Source organism: Euprymna scolopes, chromosome 8 (assembly GCF_053919585.1).
Source record: "Euprymna scolopes isolate OS-2025 chromosome 8, ASM5391958v1, whole genome shotgun sequence".
NCBI classification, from domain to species: domain Eukaryota; kingdom Metazoa; phylum Mollusca; class Cephalopoda; order Sepiida; family Sepiolidae; genus Euprymna; species Euprymna scolopes.
Genome location: NC_136489.1, coordinates 118,099,845 through 118,119,392, shown reverse-complemented (window position 1 = coordinate 118,119,392; position 19,548 = coordinate 118,099,845). Strand labels below are relative to the sequence as shown.

Sequence of the window (19,548 nt, the reverse complement as noted above, 5' to 3'; positions counted from 1 at the left end):
GTCAGAGGAAAGAAACTATTAGAGTAGAAAATCTTCCAGCATCTAAGCATCTCTACAGTAATGGGGTGGGATTTTGCTGCTAATTGGATGGATCAGGGTATAAGTGCAATAAGTTCATAGCAGATCGAAGACCGACTGCATCATGAACCTTGAATTAGAGTGTAACGAATCAGCAACCGTGCTGATGTCTTTGTATTTAAAATAAAAAATGGAAATCACTCATGACCAGTCATGAAGCCACTTGATGTAAGGAGCTAACAAGAACAAAAACTGATTATTGCAAAGATAGGAGATGCCTATTGATTGAGCTTAGTCTTGAAAAGACCAAGGCTGTACATAAAAGGAAAACCGTGAACAGGAAAAGTTCCACAACGTTGCAGTCTTTGGAAAGAAGCAATGAGAATAGGAAACTATTATAAAACAGCAAATTGATGAAGACCTCTAGACCAACGAGTCAAACGAGCTAGAACAAAGGAAGCAGGGACTGGATCAGACAATTCTGAGCAAAACATGGCATAATAGTATTTGTAGAAAAGACAGAACCTTCATAATTAATCAGGTATACTTGTTACTCAAGGAGTTTTCAAGGCAACCGCCAGTAGCGCCATGCTTATATTGGATTCAGTCATTTGCATAGCAGGTTGGATTGGGGAGAAGTTGTCAACAAAATTCATGATTTGGTTTCTTTGACACTACCTACATCTCAAAACCATCACACACACACTACTATAAAGTTACCGTTTTTCCTTTTAATCAGCAAAAAAGTATATACAAAGAGTGTTCAACATTTATTCACAGTTACTTATTTTTTGCTCAAAAACAATTTTTAATGTGAAAGGAGTTGTTTGAAGGTTATATCAATGTGGTTCATAGGAAACACAGTGGACAACAAGTTAGCATATAAAAGAATGACAATATTAGAAGGAATTTTCAATAATTTTCAATTATATCACATTCATTTGCCAACATAATGTGTCGTACAAGATGGTAGGTGTTGGTGTCCCTAATTTTCAAGAGTAGCATCTCTTCAGGGGAGAAAATAACTTCAAACTTATACAACTGTTTGGCGAGGTTTTCCTTTGTTTTATTTTTTATTTATTTTTTTAATTCCGGAAGTGAGTGTCACAGACTGACTGCCAAATCAATTTTCAGGATACGAGTTGTGATGGATATTAAAAGTATTGTGGCATTCCAGCAAATATCTTGAGACATTTAATTCTTGTGTTAGTTTCCCTGTTTTATAGATGGTGATAGATGATTTGGCGTCCCCAACGAAACATCTTCCAACAGATATTATAATATATAATATTTAACATTTTAATGTGGACAATTCTACCTTTTATTTAAAACTAGCCTGGGTGCCTGACATTGCCCAAGGTGTTTGGAGGTGTGTGTTGAGAAAAAAAAATAGTAGTAGGCAGGCAGGCTTGAACCCGTACCGTGAAGGAGGAAAAGAATGTGGACCCCCCCCCCCCAAAAAAAAAATTGTGACATCTTTGCTGTTGCGCCCATCACCAAACCGGAAGTGGCGTAGGTTTAAATTAAAGTTTGTCAATCGAAAAGAGAGGGATGATTTTCAAAAATATCGGTGGGGGAAAAAAGCGACCCCTACCTGTAGAAAAGTGACCAGTTGAGGGTGAAGGAATTAATGTTTTTAGCCAATTTTTTTATATTTGTGGTCCGAAGGATCTATCTTCAAAACTATACTGATCTCGTGAAAATCCGTCACCTCTGAAAATTTTAGGCAGGCATAGAAACATACACACATTTAAACAGACAGGTGAGATTTATATTATAGATTTGTAATATTTATTTCTTGTATCTGTTAATTTTATTTTTTATGTGAAATATTCTTTAAAAAAAACATTTTTTACAGAAAGGTATTATTCTTAAGCAAAACTACTTATAATAATACAAATACTACTACTACTACTAATAATAATAATAATTTGTCTAAGAATGTGATCAATTTTTTCAGTTAAAATATGTTGGAAGATGTTTTGTCAGGGATACCTAATCCTCTATCACCAGCTAGAAAACAGGAAGTAAAGCAAGAATTAAATTTTATAGATATATGCCGGAATGCCTGTATTGTTAGGAATAATTGTAAACTTTCTTTGCTTTTTTTTTTTTTTTTTTTTTTTTTTTTTTTGTATATAAATGATTAATTTTTGCATATTATGTTTTTAATGTGTTTCTCCCAATAAAAACAATATATAAATACAATCATAATTATCATTTACTTTCTCATGCAATTAAGTAGCATTTTTTTTTTTTCTACAAAATTTCATAAAATTTTAAATAATTTTTCTTTGTACTAGCTGTAAAGTGGTAAAATCTAGTTCAACATAAAAGCTGGCATGCTCAGCTACTGTGCTAACCCATCCAAGGATATAAACTAGTTTGTTTGGTTTTGCTTTTTTTTTTTTTTTTTTTTTTCTTTTTTTTTTTTTTTTTTTTTTTCAAAGTATCTCTTTTTATTTGCAGGAATTGCCTCTTTAATCAACTGTTTAAAAAGGCCAGACATCACTGTAGCTGTTGATGGATCATTGTACCGTTTCCATCCACGCTTCCATAATTTGATGTCCCTAAAGATTTATGAACTTGTCAATCCAGCCTATAAGGTAATCATTTTCTCTGACCAAGGGACATAACCGTTGGTTAGATTTTTACCCTCACCCACACACACTAATGTTGATCAAAATGTTTGGGTTTTTTTTGTCTATCACTGAGTTACCACATATCAAGGCAATAAGCCACTCAAGGATAAGGGTTGATGAGATGGATGTATGGATTGTCAGTTGAATGATCTATATAATAATACTTGCCACATCTGTGCTGGTGCATCTACCACTAGTCTCTCCCTCTTAGATAGGGTCCAAAAAAGATGCTTCAATCTAATAGGTCATACTTTTGTCAACTAAGCTTCAACCCCTATCCCATTGCCGCAGTGTTGCATCTCTGTACCTGTTTTACAAATATTTTAATGGAAGGTGTTCCAATGAACTTGTTGCATTTGTGCCCCCTTGACATACATATCCCCAACAAACTCGCTTGACAACAAAATCACACCCCTTCACTGTTGAGGTCCCTAAATACCAGAAAGCTTACTACTCTAATAGCTCCTTCCTTTGAACAGCTAGACGTTGGAATTCCCTTCCTGCTACCTGATTCCCTGACTATTGATATACAGAAGTTTAAATGTAATGTAAACCAACATCTTGTTAATCTTTCCTAGGCATGGTCCCAAATAGTAGCCCTTTACATTCAAGTGACGATGTGCCTTGTTGGGGGTAAACACGAATTATATATATATATATATATATATATATATATATAAATATATATATTAGACATTAAGAGGAGATTATAGATAGATATATAAATTCCCATTCACATACACCTTTCAGGAAATACAAATAAGGTTGTTCCGTAATCGTGTCTGGGGAGTCGGCTAATTTCAGTTAAGTTTGTAAGATGTGATATCTACCGCCTGCATACAAGCAGTAACTATCTTAGTTGTATATGACGCGTTGCTCGTCACATCGTAGAATGTAGAACTGGATGAAAATATAAGAATTTCAAAAAAAATCGAGGCATAGTCAATAGATTGTGCCTTGGCCCATTTCGTTAGGTCGTCAGTATTGCACACTTCATGAGTGCGACGACCTGGGTTCGCGCCTATGTCGGAGCACGTGACTGATGAGCTGCAGTACATCGAAACCCACTTTGGGTCTGGCATTGTCCGTTGTCGATGCAATTGCTTGATTCTATCTAGTTCTGGGTTCTAGCTTTATCCTGAAAAATTATATATATATATATATATATATATATATATATATATATATATATATATGCTAAGGTGCTTTATCTTCATACATATGCTATCGTATTTCATATTTAAGAAAAACATGGTGATTGGTGATTAATCTAATGTTACTAAGATTAAACAAATTCACATTTTACCCATTTTCAAATGAATTGTTCCAAAATTAAATGTCACTAAAACACTGCTATTTTAAATAAACATGTTTTAAAGTGACATTAAGTTTGAGTTGACTATTTAAGCTGACAATTATTTTTATGGTAGCAAAACTATATTTATTGGCTTTAGGAAGAATTAAATATCTACAATTTTGAATAAACATTAGTTTTATTTAAAGATATTTTTTATGGTAAAACATTCATTTTATCTGAACCTTGACAGACCTTGACTATTTCAAAAGTTTTATTTTCAAGAGTAAATTATACAGCATGGAATTTTTATGGAGCCTTGCTAATGAAGAATATTATGAGAGGATTGAAAATGATGAACTGACAAAACTTGACTACTTATGAGGATGATTTATGACAAGTATTTTTTTATATATATTGAATGTGAAGATGACTTGTTGCAGCTTGCAGAGAAGCAGTCTCATGTTAATGTTTCACAGATGGGAAGTTCTTGAAGAGAGACTGTATTCATAGAAATTTTGTTTGTTAGGCACATGGAGGAAGATAGCAAAGTTGATTTGTATGGTAACAAGTTCTTGCTGTGAATGTCTTGCAAAGAAGGATCGGATATTGGTGCTCAGTCAAGCACCTTCTATGGAAATAACAATAGAATAAAGAAAGACTAACGGTTGGTTATAGTCAGCTAATGTATTCCTTAACTTTCAGCGTAGCACTAATGGAAGCGGTTACAAGGCAAATCAGTTCCTTCACTTTTATTCTTCAGTATTTCTATTGTGATGAGATTTATTGAAATAAAATATAAGAAAAGGACATTATTGAAAAGTATGCAATAAAAATTAACAAAATTATGCAGATCAAAATAACAAAATTCGTCCTTAACAAAATCTTAAAAAGTAAGTTCTTATTTTATTTGAAATTTTGTAAGAAATATGTTTATGCAATTATAAAAATAAGTTTGTTTGTTTTTTTTGTTTTTTTTTTAAATAAGTATTTTTATTTGAGTTTATATAATAAATATGTTAATGAAAGTATAAAAATATCAGAAAAATATGATAGAAAAAAAAAAGGTGTAAGAGAAAAAAAAAAAAAACTGATTTGCCTTGCCACCACTATGCCAGATATTAGGAAGTACATTAGCTGACTATAACCAAATAAACAGTATATGGCATGGTTACATTGAGTATATAGGTGAAGTGGAATGAGTGTTGCAGTTGTGATTTTGTGGGTACTGACATAATGAATATGAATACATCCAAGTTCCTCCACACAAGAATATGATTGGCTGCTGTAAGTCATAAAAACAGATGGGTATGATAGCCTGGAAAGACATTCAAAGATACACAGAAAGCCCAAAGGTTATTATCAGCTGTGGCCATTAATATCCGTTCATTAAGGTGACTTAACAGATTGTATTACATGAGTTGTGTAGCCTGATGGTTAGTTAATTGTTGAAGAATCAAATAAAAATATACCTTGTCCGTTTTAAATAGGATTCACACGGGAAGTCATACTGGCGCCAACAAAAGAAATAAATTAACACGTAAAGATGTTTTTAGTTTTACACACAGGTAAGAGAGACCGTCTGACGCTTCTTTACATTATGAGATGAAGAAAGATAAAAACATGCAAACACTTGCTTACATATATAGAGCAAAGAGAAGGTAACACTAAGTTACTCAAAAAAACTTTTATAAAAAAAAGTAACACCTCATCACAAACCCACACATACAATATGAAGCAACTCTTCACACGGTCTAATGTAGAATGTAGACAACTCTTAGTTTTCACTATTAAAATCTGATTTACATGGATAATTTTCAATAAAGCCAAGACCACTCAACTATTTTAAACAAATATATCGATATTTAAAAATGTTATATTTAGTTGCCCAAATTCAGATCAGGGTATAACAACTGGCTAGTGAATTTGAGATCAACACCTGTGTATTCAACCCTGAGATTCGCTGATTCTACTTGTTCACCACTACCAAACAATAAATAATACTTTTCAAAAAATATTTTTATACATAAGCGCTTGTTATCAATCCTTTAAACACAGCAGCAATGAAAATTAATTCTGATTCATACTCTGGTAAATAAACTTTTATTGAACAAGAATGCCATTGTCATTTTTTTTTTTTTTCATGTAGGGAGGAGGATAATTTATTGTAGATAAATGTGAAAATTGTTTTTTTTTTTTTTTTTGGCCAAACTATATTCATATCAAAACACTCGACTAGCTACAATCACTATCAACGACCTCCCCCACCCTCTATCTGTACCTAAATCTATCTACTTGCTTGAAACTATTTCCCCACATTTCTGTCTTGTATGACATCTTGTTTAAGTTAGCAATATATCGATATACAATAGCAATATATCGATATACAATAGCAATATATCGATATACAATAGGGTGGTTGGAAATGCACCTCTATTTTCTAGCATTCATCACCTTTAGAAAATGAGTTTGTATGTTTTAAAATATAAATACAGAAATCAAAAATTATACCATTCCGATTAAATACAAGAAGGAAGTATTAAAACTACTGGCAGACTGTTCAAAGCACGCACTTGGCTCTTAAGGCAGACCCTCCCTCCTTTTACTGCTCTCAAATAGATGCTAATCTTTGCACCCCAATTCATTTAATGTGGACACCTTGGTCTTTTAGCTAGACCAACATGGATCGTTTGAAGAACACGAAGTTAGGTACATCTATCTATCCGTGTTGTGTGTAACTTCTATATGTAAATCTGATCTCACCATTTCTTTTGTTTCTTTGCTTTGTATTTTCTTACATATCCAAGTATCAATATTCTATTCATTTATTTTAAAACAAATCAATTACTAAAACAGATTGGTCCTCTCACAATACTTCATAGATACACAATTAGAAACTGCATACTTTATGGTGGGATCTGATATATATCAGCAGGAAGGTCTGGCAATGGGATCACCATTTTCCCCAGTACTGGCCAATGCATACATGGAATAATTTGAGGAAATGGCATTAGGATCAACACCACTAAAGCCAACAATGTGGTTGCGATATGTAGATGACACAGGAAGATATTCAAACATTACTAGACCATGTGAACTCTATCCGTCCAACTATACGGTTCACAATGGAAAAAGAACATAACAAATTATTGTTCCTAGATGTGCTTATAATCCACACTGGACAGTCATGGCTGACGGAACAAGAGCATGCTACCCCCCCCCCGTGAAGTAAATAAAGGGTTCCACTCGAAATTCCGTCCAATTTCCGAGTTCAACAGAAACATTTTCGAGTTCGACTAGATACACCTGAAGAAGATTGGAGATTATATCGACAAAAACATTGTGAAAATCACACTCAAGACAGAAGAATGGTGGAGAGTAAGGCAACTCAAAGAAGTAGCACATATGCTGGGGAATAACCAATTACTAAGTAAACCTAGTATAGAATTTAATACGATATGGGAACCATTAATTAGAAACAATAGTTAATATATACAAGTAATAAGTAAAAAAAAAAAAAAAACATACAGTGATATTTACAACTAGAAATAAAATAGGTTTAACACTCCTAAAATTCATACAAGAATTGTCTGTAAGGACTCGTGGCGCAATGGTTAGAGTACTTGGAAAAGTCATTTGTAAAAAGTGATATTCTCTTGAAGGTTCAATCCTCAGTGTGGGCGAACAAAAATACAATTTCTTATTACCCTAACCCTAACCCTAACCTCTACCCAGCTGATGGAACAAGAGCATGCTACCCCATAGTAAATAAAAGGTTCCAATTGAAATTCCGAGTTTGAAACATTCCCAAGTTTGACTAGAAGAAGATTGGAGGTTACATCGACTGAAAATCAAGATGAGAACAGTAGTAGTCTGATGGATGAAACTCACCATCTAGTATAGAGACAGGTTTCAGTTCTAGACCTATTTTCATGTCTGCAATATAAAAACTTAGACACCTGTGGGCCTGATCTCATAATTAAGAAATACTTTCCAAGATCTTACTTCCCTAATAGCTGAAAGATGGCCTCTGTGGTATCAGTCTACAAGAGTTCTCAATTATCGCCCTGTTAGTCTCCTCCTCTTCACTTTGAGACCTTAATTAATCAAACACTAGTCCACCACCTCGCAAAAGCAAATCTTCTCTTTGACATTGTCATTCTACTGCAGATATTTTTAAGTCATCTCTGAATGCATTTACCATGTACTGGATAAGGCGGGCAAAATCTAGGCTGTAGCCCTTGATATATCCAAGACCTTTGACAATGAAAATTAAATTGTACAGTATAGCTGGATGTATACTAAATATAATTAGATCCTTTTTAGACAATAGAACCATCCAGATTGTCATTGATGGACGTGCATCCAACATTAATGTGGGAGTGTGTCGCTATTATTCTTGATAATATTGTGCCCGAGATGGATATATTTGCTGATGATACAACACTTTAACATGCATGAGGGAAGAATGGATGTACTTAAATCCAAGACAATGGCAGAATGATTAGAAAATCACCTCTAGACCATAGTGAATGAGGCCACAAATGGATGGTAACATTTAATGCTAGTAAGACTAAGGTGCTCTCCTTTAAAAATTAAAAGACGCATCTCCAACCGCCTACATCCATGACGGATAACACCCTACCTGAGCATTCTTCCTTCAAATTCCCCGGCCTAACATTTGCAGACAATATTAACGGGAACAAATATATTGAGGACATTGTGATACCTGATGAAAGGAAAGTGGGTTCCTTTTATCGAGCTAGAATACTCCTACCTGGGAGTATCCTCTACCTTTACAAGGCCACCATTCACCCATGCATGGAGTACTGTTGCCACATTTAGGCTGGTGCATTTACCACTAGCTTCCCCTCTCGGAAAGCATCCAAAAAAGAGTTTTCAATCTAATAGGTCCCATTTTGTCAACTAAGTTCCAATCCCTGTCCATCGCCGCAGTGTTATACCTCCGTCTGTTTTACAATTACTTTAACAGAATTTGCTCTGATGAACTCCTTGCACTCGACGTACATATCCCCGACAAACCCCCTTAGCAATAAAATCTCACTCCTTCACTGTTGAGGTCCCCTAAATGCCAGAAAGCTTTCTATTCTAATAGTTTCTTCCCTCGCACAGCCAGACTTTGGAATTCCCTTCCTGCTATCTGCTTCCCTGTGCTGATATACAGAAGTTTAAATGTAATGTAAACCAACATCTTGTTAATCTTTCCTGGGCATGGTCCCAAATAGTAGCCTCTTATGTCCAAGTGAACGTGAGTAAAAAAAAAAAAAAAAAAAAAAAAAAATCTTAATGCAGATTCCATGAACAAAGCTTCTTTCCTAGAACTGTCCACTGGCCTGCTTCCTGGCCGATTACATATATGGTAACCTTCAAGTCCAATGTAAACAAGTTCTTGTTGAACCGTCTCCTTAAATCAGGGATCTCCAAATTACGGCTGCAGGCCACATTCGGCCTGCCAAAGTCTTTAATCTGGCCTACGGAACTCTTATGGAAAAGGTAAAAATATTCAGGAATTTTTTTAAATGGAAATGTCTGAAAATAGTGGTGGTTTATTTTCTTTTTGCTCAAAAAAAAAAGATTAAAAGAATGGGGTTTTGGAGAACCAATTTCACTAAAAAGCAAAGCTAATGTCCAAAACGGTATAAAACCAGTTTTTAGGTCATTTTTATTATTATTTTGACCCGCATAGCTCTAAAAAGTCAGCAATTGAAAACTTTAGAGACCTCTGCCCTAAATAGTCCAAATTTAACCCTATCTACACCATTAACGATTGCTACACTACCACCTTACCTTTATTAACCTTCCTTATTCTCGAGTGGCCTTCAAGCCTTGATAAGTGGTGACTCCCTTGTAAAAAAAAAAAAAAAAATTATGTAATTCAATGATACAACAAAAAATATTCAAATACACACACACACACATATATATATTGTGACCAAGAGCAGAGGACCGCTTGAAATATTAAAAAAAATATTAAATACAAAAAGTAACATTGTTTTCATGCTTCAAAAAACCTTCAAACTTTAAGTTACTAATCTAGAAGCATCCGTGTACTTTTAACATTATATATAAATATATTGGAAAACTTACAAAACACAGTCATTTGCATATTCATTTTATAAACAGTTTATAACATAGTTTTGAACTTTTGAGATGACGAATGATTGTATCATTTGAATTAACCTGACTACTGTTCTCATCTTGAGTGTTATTTTCACAATATTGATATAGATTTTCATTGAATAAATTATAATGTTGTTTTTCTAAAGACTTATTTTAATAATCATATCCAGTTGATAACCTTACTTGCAATTACAAGGGGATTTCATTGCATTTTCTTTTCTTTCTTCCAGTTCAAGCTGGCTTTGTCACATGACGGCAGCGGTAAGGGTGCCGCCTTGGTTGCTGCTGTGACCACTCACATGAAGGTAAATGGCCGAAATAAGAAGTTGCCACCAAACCTGCAAGGCACACCGCAAGAGGTGATGGTGGAATCATGATGAGTTTTAATTAGTCTTATGCTGCAGAGAACAGAGAAGATGAAGTTGAAAAGGATTCCAACTACTGAAAGACTTAAGAGAAAGAAAGTGTCTGTGAAAAAAAAAAAAAAAGAGGAAAATTTATTCACTGTGAGGCCACGCCCTTCTTCTCTGTAAACTCGTGAGCTTAGTCTCCTTTTGGTTGTTGCTGTTAATTGGTGCATTTTTGCAAAGTTCTCTAGAGGTGCTGTTTCTTTGGGGGATTAAAAAAATGGAAAACAAAGAAAAAAAGAAAAAAAAACTGGAGAAGATTTTTTTTTTTTTTTTTTTTTTTTTTTTTAACAAAGGGGAAAAAATGGATCTTGTTCTGGTTGTAAGACACTTGGCCATTTTTTAAAGAACATCATTAAAAATGTCTTCCAAAAGTCTGAAACATTGAAAAGAAAAAAAAAAAAATTGTACCGCTTGAAAGAAAGAAAGAAGATGGAAGGAAACTTTTTTTGAATGATGATCTATATAATTATAAACTGAAAACCTCATCTCCAGATGAATGTACAACCTGTTCATTGCAGCTACAAAAGTTAATTACAGTGTCCAATTGCTATATCTTATTTTATTTAAACTTTTGTTTGGTCTGGGTTTTGAAATACACCATTTTCATTAATTTTTATTTTAAATTCTAAATATGGAAGAAGAAAAAAAAATGTGTGCTGAAAGTGGGGTGGAAATTGCTTCTTTCCCCACTTGATACCTTGGAAGAAATTTGAAAACTCATGAATAAAGACTATATCCTTATCATTTCTTATAAGAAATAAAAAGAAAAATATGCTATGCAAGATATGCATGTGCCAATAGATGTATGTTCTTACATGTGTATAACTAATATATAATATATATATATATATATATATATATATATATATATAATATTATGCATATATTAATTGCATCATGGGAAAAATGGTCTGCTGGCATATTTATTTTATGATATACTTGTAAATAGTTGTATATAGGTACAAATGTACACCTGCAAATGTATATATGTATATTTAAAACATAAGTAAAATATACATTTATACCTTTTGTGATTACCATTTGTTCTGGGCTTTGTTGTTGCCATTGTCTAACAGAGGAAAAACTGCTGAAATAAATACTTACCTTTGAAAGATTTTGGTTCTAAAATCTAGATCAAAGTTTTACTCAAATTTGTGTAGTTTTTTTTTCTTTACATTTTTTAAATTTTTATTTATTTTATTTATTTTTTATTTTGTATTTTAAATAGAGCATATTTATTTTGCTTAAAAAAAATGATGGTGGTTGGTAATTAATAGATGATGATATTGTTGAAACTATCTTCGGCCATATTTAATTTTATCCTTCCAAGGTCTCAAATAAAAACCGGTGGCATACATGAAACAAAAATGGGTACTTAATTCTTTGTATTTTGTATGAAAGCAGAACTTGGTGAGAAGATTTTTACTTTTTATTTTTTAATTTAATGAAAATGCTGATAGATTGAAGAAAATGATTGAAGATTAAATCTAGGATGTCCCTCAATTAATATATGCACTTTATATAGATGTTTCTAATTTTGTTATTAGAAATCATTGGAAAAGCTATTCTTTTAGCAATTCCATGATATTTTTGTTTGTCTTATTTTAGTTTTGCATTGCATGTATCTTAGTGACTTTACCAAATTTTATCATTTATGGTTATATTTATGCAAGATAGTAGAGCATAATTAGTAGAATTTTTCTTTTTGTTTAACTAGATAAAAGTTAAATCTAGTAAAAAAATAAAGTTCCTATTGAAAAAAAAATGGAATGTTTGGGATTTTTTAAAAAGATTTTGCTCAGTTTTTCCCTCATTGCTGCCAACAAAATTTGCTTCTAAAGCATAAAAGCATACATTTTTGATAAAACTGACAATCTAAATCAAAACTTGAATTTAATCTTGGATTATATCCTTACTTAACCAAGTTAGAATTTTGCCATAAAATACATGATGTTTCATGGTTTTTTAGCATCAACAAGTAGTAAAGCATAGAATTTTACAATTTTCATTTTACAATAAGACATTGTGTGGATATGCAGTCTTTTTCAATAGTTTGGCTTTTGAAGGGATGAAATTTTTTCACATTGTCAACATTAAGGAATATTAGAAACAAACAGTTTATATATGGCCATCAACCAAATCAGATGTAAAAGATATTTCTTTCATAATGTTAAAAAGTTAATCTATTTCTGCTGAAAAGGGCATAACAGGTAACTGTAAATGTTTGCGCTATTTTACAAATGTATTCATTTTTTTTTATTTATTGACATATTTAATATTTTAATGCATAAAGAACATAAAAACGCCTGAGCAATTATGATTTTCCATCCAAATTAATACATACAAAAGATTTTCTGATTGCTCTAAATAACAAAAAAAAACTCAGAATGGCATTTTTGTGTTAAAAAAAAGGTTTTTGGCAAAAGCGGTATCAAAATTTACAATTTTAAGAGACAATAGTTTTATTTGATATACATCATTTAGGGTGTTAAAGTATTTAATTTCGTTAAAGTTAGTTAACATTAGGTGTATATACATATATGTAGATAAAAATTAGCTATTGGACTAATTCTATTTGTAACATTCTTTATGCCGAAAAACTATCAAGTTACTACTAAAATATTTTTAAATATTACTTAAATATTTTTTATATAAAGAATAATAAACTTGAATAACATCCAATTTCCTTCCTTAAATTGACACTGTTAAAACTCTAGAAATGGTCATAGTTAATCAATAATCGAACTTCCTACAAATTTCATTAGTTGCTTTTATAGCAAATTCTGTAATGTAGAAATATCCATAAATTTAATAAAAAAAAAAAAAAACAGCGTTGACCTTTCTTGAAAACCCCGTCCCAGTTTTAATAATGTTATGTAAAAACAAAAAGACCAGAAATACTTAACAAGAACCATCACCACAATCCCCACACATGCTCAGCACCTGCATGCACACAAATATGAAATATCATTTATCAAACTGGTTTCCAATTCTTTAAAATATAATTTATGATTCTGTTTACAATTTTGTGTAATGGATTTTTATCTTAACAAAATTAAGGATCAGAATTGTTTAATTACAACTTTGGTTCGGCCAATTTGTATTTTAAGTGACCACACTTATTTAAAATATATTCCTTTTGCTCATATATATATATATATATATATATATATATATGAGCAAAAGACTTAACATACTAGACAATAACTATTTTGACTATGAACAAACAGACTAGTTATTGTTTGGTATCTTTTTTCTTTCTTTTTTTTTTTCTAAATATTCACTCTGTATGCCAAATAAATTGAGTTCTCAAAGCAGATATATTTAGAGCTCTATATAATTTGATATCGCAGTGAGTATTTCCAATTAAATTGAACATGTAATAAAAATCAATATTATAAAGATAATTAATGAAGTTAGATTTTTTTTTTTAAATAGATTTCCTGATAATTCTTTTGTCCCTCCACCCCGAACACAAATTTATAACAAAAGTTCAAATATTATCTGAACCTCATCAAATCGTGATCGTTACTCAAATTTAATCAGAGTATGATTTAAAATTTATAGTTTGGGGGGGGGGGGGAAATATGCTCATTCCTTAAGTTTAGTTTATAAATTTTATTAACATTGTTTAAAAAAAAGAAAAGAAAAATATTGAAAACCTTTATTTTGTAAAATAAAATTTTAAAATTCTGGGATTTTTTTTTATTTTCCTTCCAAGACTATTGCACCTAACCAACTTATAGAAAAATTAAACTTCATCCCTGTGATGCATATTTTACTGCATATTTTTTAGATTTGTAAATTTTATAGATGCAGAATGCACATATGTATGTATGTGTGCGTGTATTCTAAACGACACCAATGTAGAAAATATACATTCAACTGCAAGTTTCACCACTATAAATATATTCACACACATGAACACATAAAAAAAAAAAAAAAAAGACAGACCCCCCACTTTTGTTTGTGTATTAAAACTGTTTGACTGCATGAGAATTTTGTACAGCAAAAAAACTATATACTTATAATCTGAACTGTTAACCTCAAAAACAACTAGATTAATGCACTGTAAACATTTCATTTCGAAAAGGGGATTGAGAAAATGATGCCATCTTGTTGAATCAGAAATTTGAAGGCAGCATTTGTTTTTCATGAAAAAAAAAAAAATTAAAAACTGAAGCAAACAGTTTCGAAATTGTGGAGATGTTAAATCCATTGAATAAACTCTAAAAAACAGAAAAACTGTACTTTTTTTATTATTATTATTTTTGCCTGCCAAAAATATAATTTCAAGTTGTTTGCCAATGAGTGTGTTGTGTGGGAGGTTTTATATGGGGAGAGATGACGGGTTCATATCGGAGACATGTATAATGAGGACTCAGAACAGATGATGATGATGAGGGAGACATGTATAACAGACTGGGGTGATTCTTGGGACTTCATAATATTAATGCAGACTGGGAGATATGATGCAACAGTTCTTAACACATATAGAGGGGAAGAGATACTTCACTTATCATGGAGGAGGAGGCACATTACTTGTAAGGGGGTTATACAAGAGTTCGTTTATAGATGAATATACAAAACACATTTACCTTTTCGGTTGTAAAGACGAAACGAAGACAACACAGTTACAAAATATAGATGATTTCTTTATTCCATTTTGGCCAACTGATAAAGTCGGAGCTTCAAACCTTTTCGACTACGTTGTTTACTCTTCTCTATTTAGAAATAACATTGTAGGTAAAGGTATTATATGTGTGTGTGTTTTTATTATAAGCTTTATTTCCTATTTGGTTTTATCAAGCTTTTACATTTGGTTGAGATTACTTTATAAATATTAACTCTTTAATATTTATAATATACTTTAGTTTCGCCATCTTGGGTTATTTTGGTAAACTTAACTGTAATTCTTATTTCATTTTATATATATCTATATATCTTCTCTACAATTATATAACTTTGTGCATGTGAGTTCGTTCCTTATAGACTCCGAAACGGCTGAACAGATTTTCTTTAAAATTTATAGAACTTTAGTGTATAAGTCTGGGAGTTATCTTAGTTAAGTTTTGTCTCAGAATGCACCCCCCCCGATAATTACCGATAATTAATCGAAACCATTATTTTAATTTATCTATCATCAGTAAAGCCATTTTTTCCATGTAGTTGCTTAGCAACAATGATAGAACAACGGGCCGTGAAAATTCTACTCTGGATAAGTTGATAGCGTGTTTTGTTTGTTTTTTTTTGGGGGGGGGGTTGCATGACGTGGTCTGTAGGTTCAAACTCCGCACGTAAATTTCTTAATTTTTTTCATTAACTGCAAAGAATTTTATAAGACTTAAAAATTTACATGTTTTTTCGCAGTGCAAAAGTAAATTGTTTGTTTTTAAATGTCCATTGAACAAGCAACTGATCCTGAAGAAATTGCAAAGCAGTCTACACACATATTTACTGAAAATATGATTCAGAGGTTTCTTATGTCTGTTTAACAAAGCATAGGCCTCAACAACCAAGCACAAGTAGTATGCTCAGCAACACAAGATAAGGAAATTTTTGACACAATTGACTAATTGTAGAACTCTACAGCGACAACCACATAGATTCTTACAACAAATAGATAGTCGATGTTGATTTTTGTGGTTTCTTTTGCATACGGTTCAAGAAATTATGGCCCCCAAAACCTCACCAAGGTAGTTAGTTTTGATCTGGAAGAATAGCTGCTAAGGGGACGAATCAGAAATTAGATTGTTGCTGGTACGTTGCACCTACTGTGTGGGGGCTACGTTGATCAGTAAGGTGTTAATATAACCGAAATTTACTAAAATAATTTTAGTATTACAAAAAAAAAAAAAAGAAAATATTAGAATTACCAAAGATACAGATCAAAATAAGCATAAAAATGCATCAAAGTAACACCCAAGCAAGGCCAGGTAATACTGCTAGTATATATATATATATATAAGTGATAGTCTATCCATATAAAATATCAATGTTTATTGATAATTTGTTAGCACCACTAAAAATAAAGTTAGTGAAATAGAGTCGAGTATCTTAGAATATTCCAAGTGAAGAAGAAATTGTTTCAATTGTAAGAAAGGAGGAACTTTATTTGGGTAGTTTCAGTAAACGGAAGCAATAAATGTAAGATTACAATATTACATTTGGTAAGTGGTATATAGTAATCCGAAAGTGTACACCATCCTAGAAAGAGCAGGTGTGTTTGAATGCAGCATTGCATGAGAGAAAGAACTTTTCGATCTTTTTGCTAACTGAATGTTTTTCAGGAGCCATAATAGTAATAATGCAGTATAATATTTGATAAGTGGTATAAGTTAATCCAAATTGCTCAATATCATGCATAGAGCAGGTGTGCTTGCTCAGTGTTGCTCGGGAGTCATCAATATCCTAGATAGAGCAATCCTACATATAGCGGTGGTTTTTAAACACCGCATTTCAAGAGAGAAAAAATGTTGACTGTATTTTTTATACTATTGTATATCAAAAAAGGTACTCTGCATTGTAAGTGTTCGACATCCAGGATTGAGATGGTGCATGTAATAATGTGTGGTATATGCTTGATGGAGAAGAAGACATGAAACTCAGTGTTGCCCGGGAATACACTAAAACAAATATAGGTTTCATTATATGCTTGAGGGGGTGATGGGTAAGAAACTTGGTGTTGCCTGGGAGCAATAACTTTAAAAGCTGATGTGAATGGCTTACATTATTATTATTTTCAGGCCTGTCACTTCTAGGTAGTAACTGTTTGGCACACCCTATCCTGCCTTGATCAAAGTGTAGTATCTGTTCTGCAGATGCTGTACTTAAGTTAATTTGTCCCAGTCAATGGAGGGGAAACCCTCTATACTGGGACAATTACTATTTTTGGACCCAATCAGAGTGCCTCTTTTCCCTTTTTTTCGGGGAGCTGGTTTAACTCCGCTTTAAAAACGGCTTTGTGTCACATTTTGCTTTGGTGGGAAAGCAAATAAATACCAATAAAAACAAGAGAGGAATTGTCTGGGTAGAGGTGAAAGAGTGTGGGGGAGAGGAGTGTGGAAAATTTAAGCAATGAAGAAGGAGAAAAAGATGAAGACGGATTGGAATAGGTAGAGAGATAGGAGTTTTGGTATGATGGTCTTACACACAATTTTTAACAGCTTCTATTTTTGTGTATTCTTTATTTTTGCGGACTGCTATCCTCATCTTCATAGTTATTGTTGTTTTACTACCTCATCCTTATCCCTAGTAATTACTGCCTTGACAACAACTATGGAAGGCAGTAATTACTGAGGATGAGTTATGAGACTTAGCATTCCTATCCTGTTGTTGTTAATCACCTGAAGAAGGCCAGAGGAATAGTTGGCTGAAACGTGATGAAACAGCAACTATGAATATGAGGATAAGTCTGTAAATAAATAAATAAATAAATACACAAATTACTCATCTCAAAGGATTCCAATAATATATATATATATATATATATAACAACTATGTTATGTTGACAACAACTATGGAAGGCAGTAATTACTGGGGATACAGTTATGAGACTTAGCATTCCTATCCTGTTGTTGTCCTGAATCACCTGAAGAAGGCCAGAGGATGAATAGGTCAAAACGTGGTGAAACAACAACTATGAATATGAGGATAACAGTCGGACAAAAAGAATGGATGTAAAAATTATGAAGTCTCATCCCAAAGGATTCCAAAAATAAAATAAATAAATAAATAAGGCCACTATTTTATTTTTTATGGATCCTGGGCAACGCCAGTTAGATCTGCTAGTAACGAATAAATATAACACATAACCAAACACATCGACAACATTGTTACTCGATGATGCCATATTATTTGTCGTTTTAAAGTACAACACTGCAAAACTATACATTACATTAGCTTCCCCCTTAAGCATCAGGCTAGGGATTTTTATCCTCATCTCCTCGCTCCAATCAACAGAGATTAGACCATTCCTGTAATGACTTGGTCTTTGTTAATTGTGTTTTAATGCTGGTCCTGTACAGTTCTAGGAGGTCCACCCTCCCCAGGCTTTACCATCTCTCGTTGAGAAGGGAGTTAGTTTATTGATAATCATGTGAGGCGCCCTTATTGGAAAATGCCAACGGGGCTGCTCAGGCACTTTTTGCAGGTCAGAGTGCCCCTTCTTGGGGGCGATGTCTTCTCAATCCCACTTTCCGACCCTGGTGTCACAGTTCTTGCAGTGGGGGAGAACTAAATACCCACCCACCCCCTTTGCCAGCTCTCCAGGAAAATATGACTGCTAAAATTCTGATTCTCTCTCTTCTGATCTGGAGCACGTGGGGAAAAAGGTGATTGGTTAATTTTAATTCAGCTAAAACTATGCTTCTCTCTTTTCATCATAATCACTCTGACTCCCATCAAGCCCCAATTGAAATGAATGGCTCTCATCTTGGAGAAGCACCATATCTTGACAAGCTTCTGGGACTGACCTTCACTCCTGATCTAAAATGGAACACAGACATCAAATCGGTTGCCAAGATTGCTGGAAAAATGGTTGAATCATTCCACTGCTCTAGTAGGTATCTCACTGCCGATGCAATTCTCTATCTGTATAAGAGTCAAGCACATCCTAAAATGGAGTACTGTTGTCACATCTAGGCAGTAGCTGTTTGGCACACCTTATCCTGCCTTGATTAACTTCAAAACCAGCTTCAAAACTTAGTCGATGATGCACTTTTTCTTTCCTGCAGCCTCTTTCTCACAGAGGAAATATTATGAGCCTATCTCTGCTCTATCGTTATTTTCATGGCAAGTGCTCGTCTGAGCTCCAATCTATGCCCCCCTTGCCAAACTTTCACAAAAAGCACTTGACTAGCTAAAACCACTATGAACGGTTTTATTCACTCTCTATCTGTGGCTAAATGCAGTAGAACTGCTTGCCTGTGGAACACCGTTCCATTGGCCTGCTTCCTGGCCGACTACAGTATGGTAGCCTTCAAGTCTAATTTAAACAAGTTCTTGTTGAACCATTCCCTTAAATAATCAAATTGTACCCAAC

At 33.0% G+C, this 19,548-nt stretch overlaps 1 protein-coding gene across 1 annotated transcript in view; it reads left to right on the top strand.

Annotated features, from left to right (window-relative positions):
- Positions 1–10,789, top strand: part of LOC145283736 (hexokinase-2-like) — a 60,758-nt gene extending 49,969 nt beyond the window's left edge. The window contains exons 10-11 of the mRNA XM_080132797.1: positions 2,488–2,624; positions 10,326–10,789. Of these exons, the coding sequence (XP_079988923.1) occupies positions 2,488–2,624; positions 10,326–10,472 (284 nt within the window). The 3' untranslated portion in view covers positions 10,473–10,789. The remainder of the gene's footprint in view (positions 1–2,487; positions 2,625–10,325) is intronic.
- Positions 10,790–19,548: the final 8,759 nt, after the last annotated feature.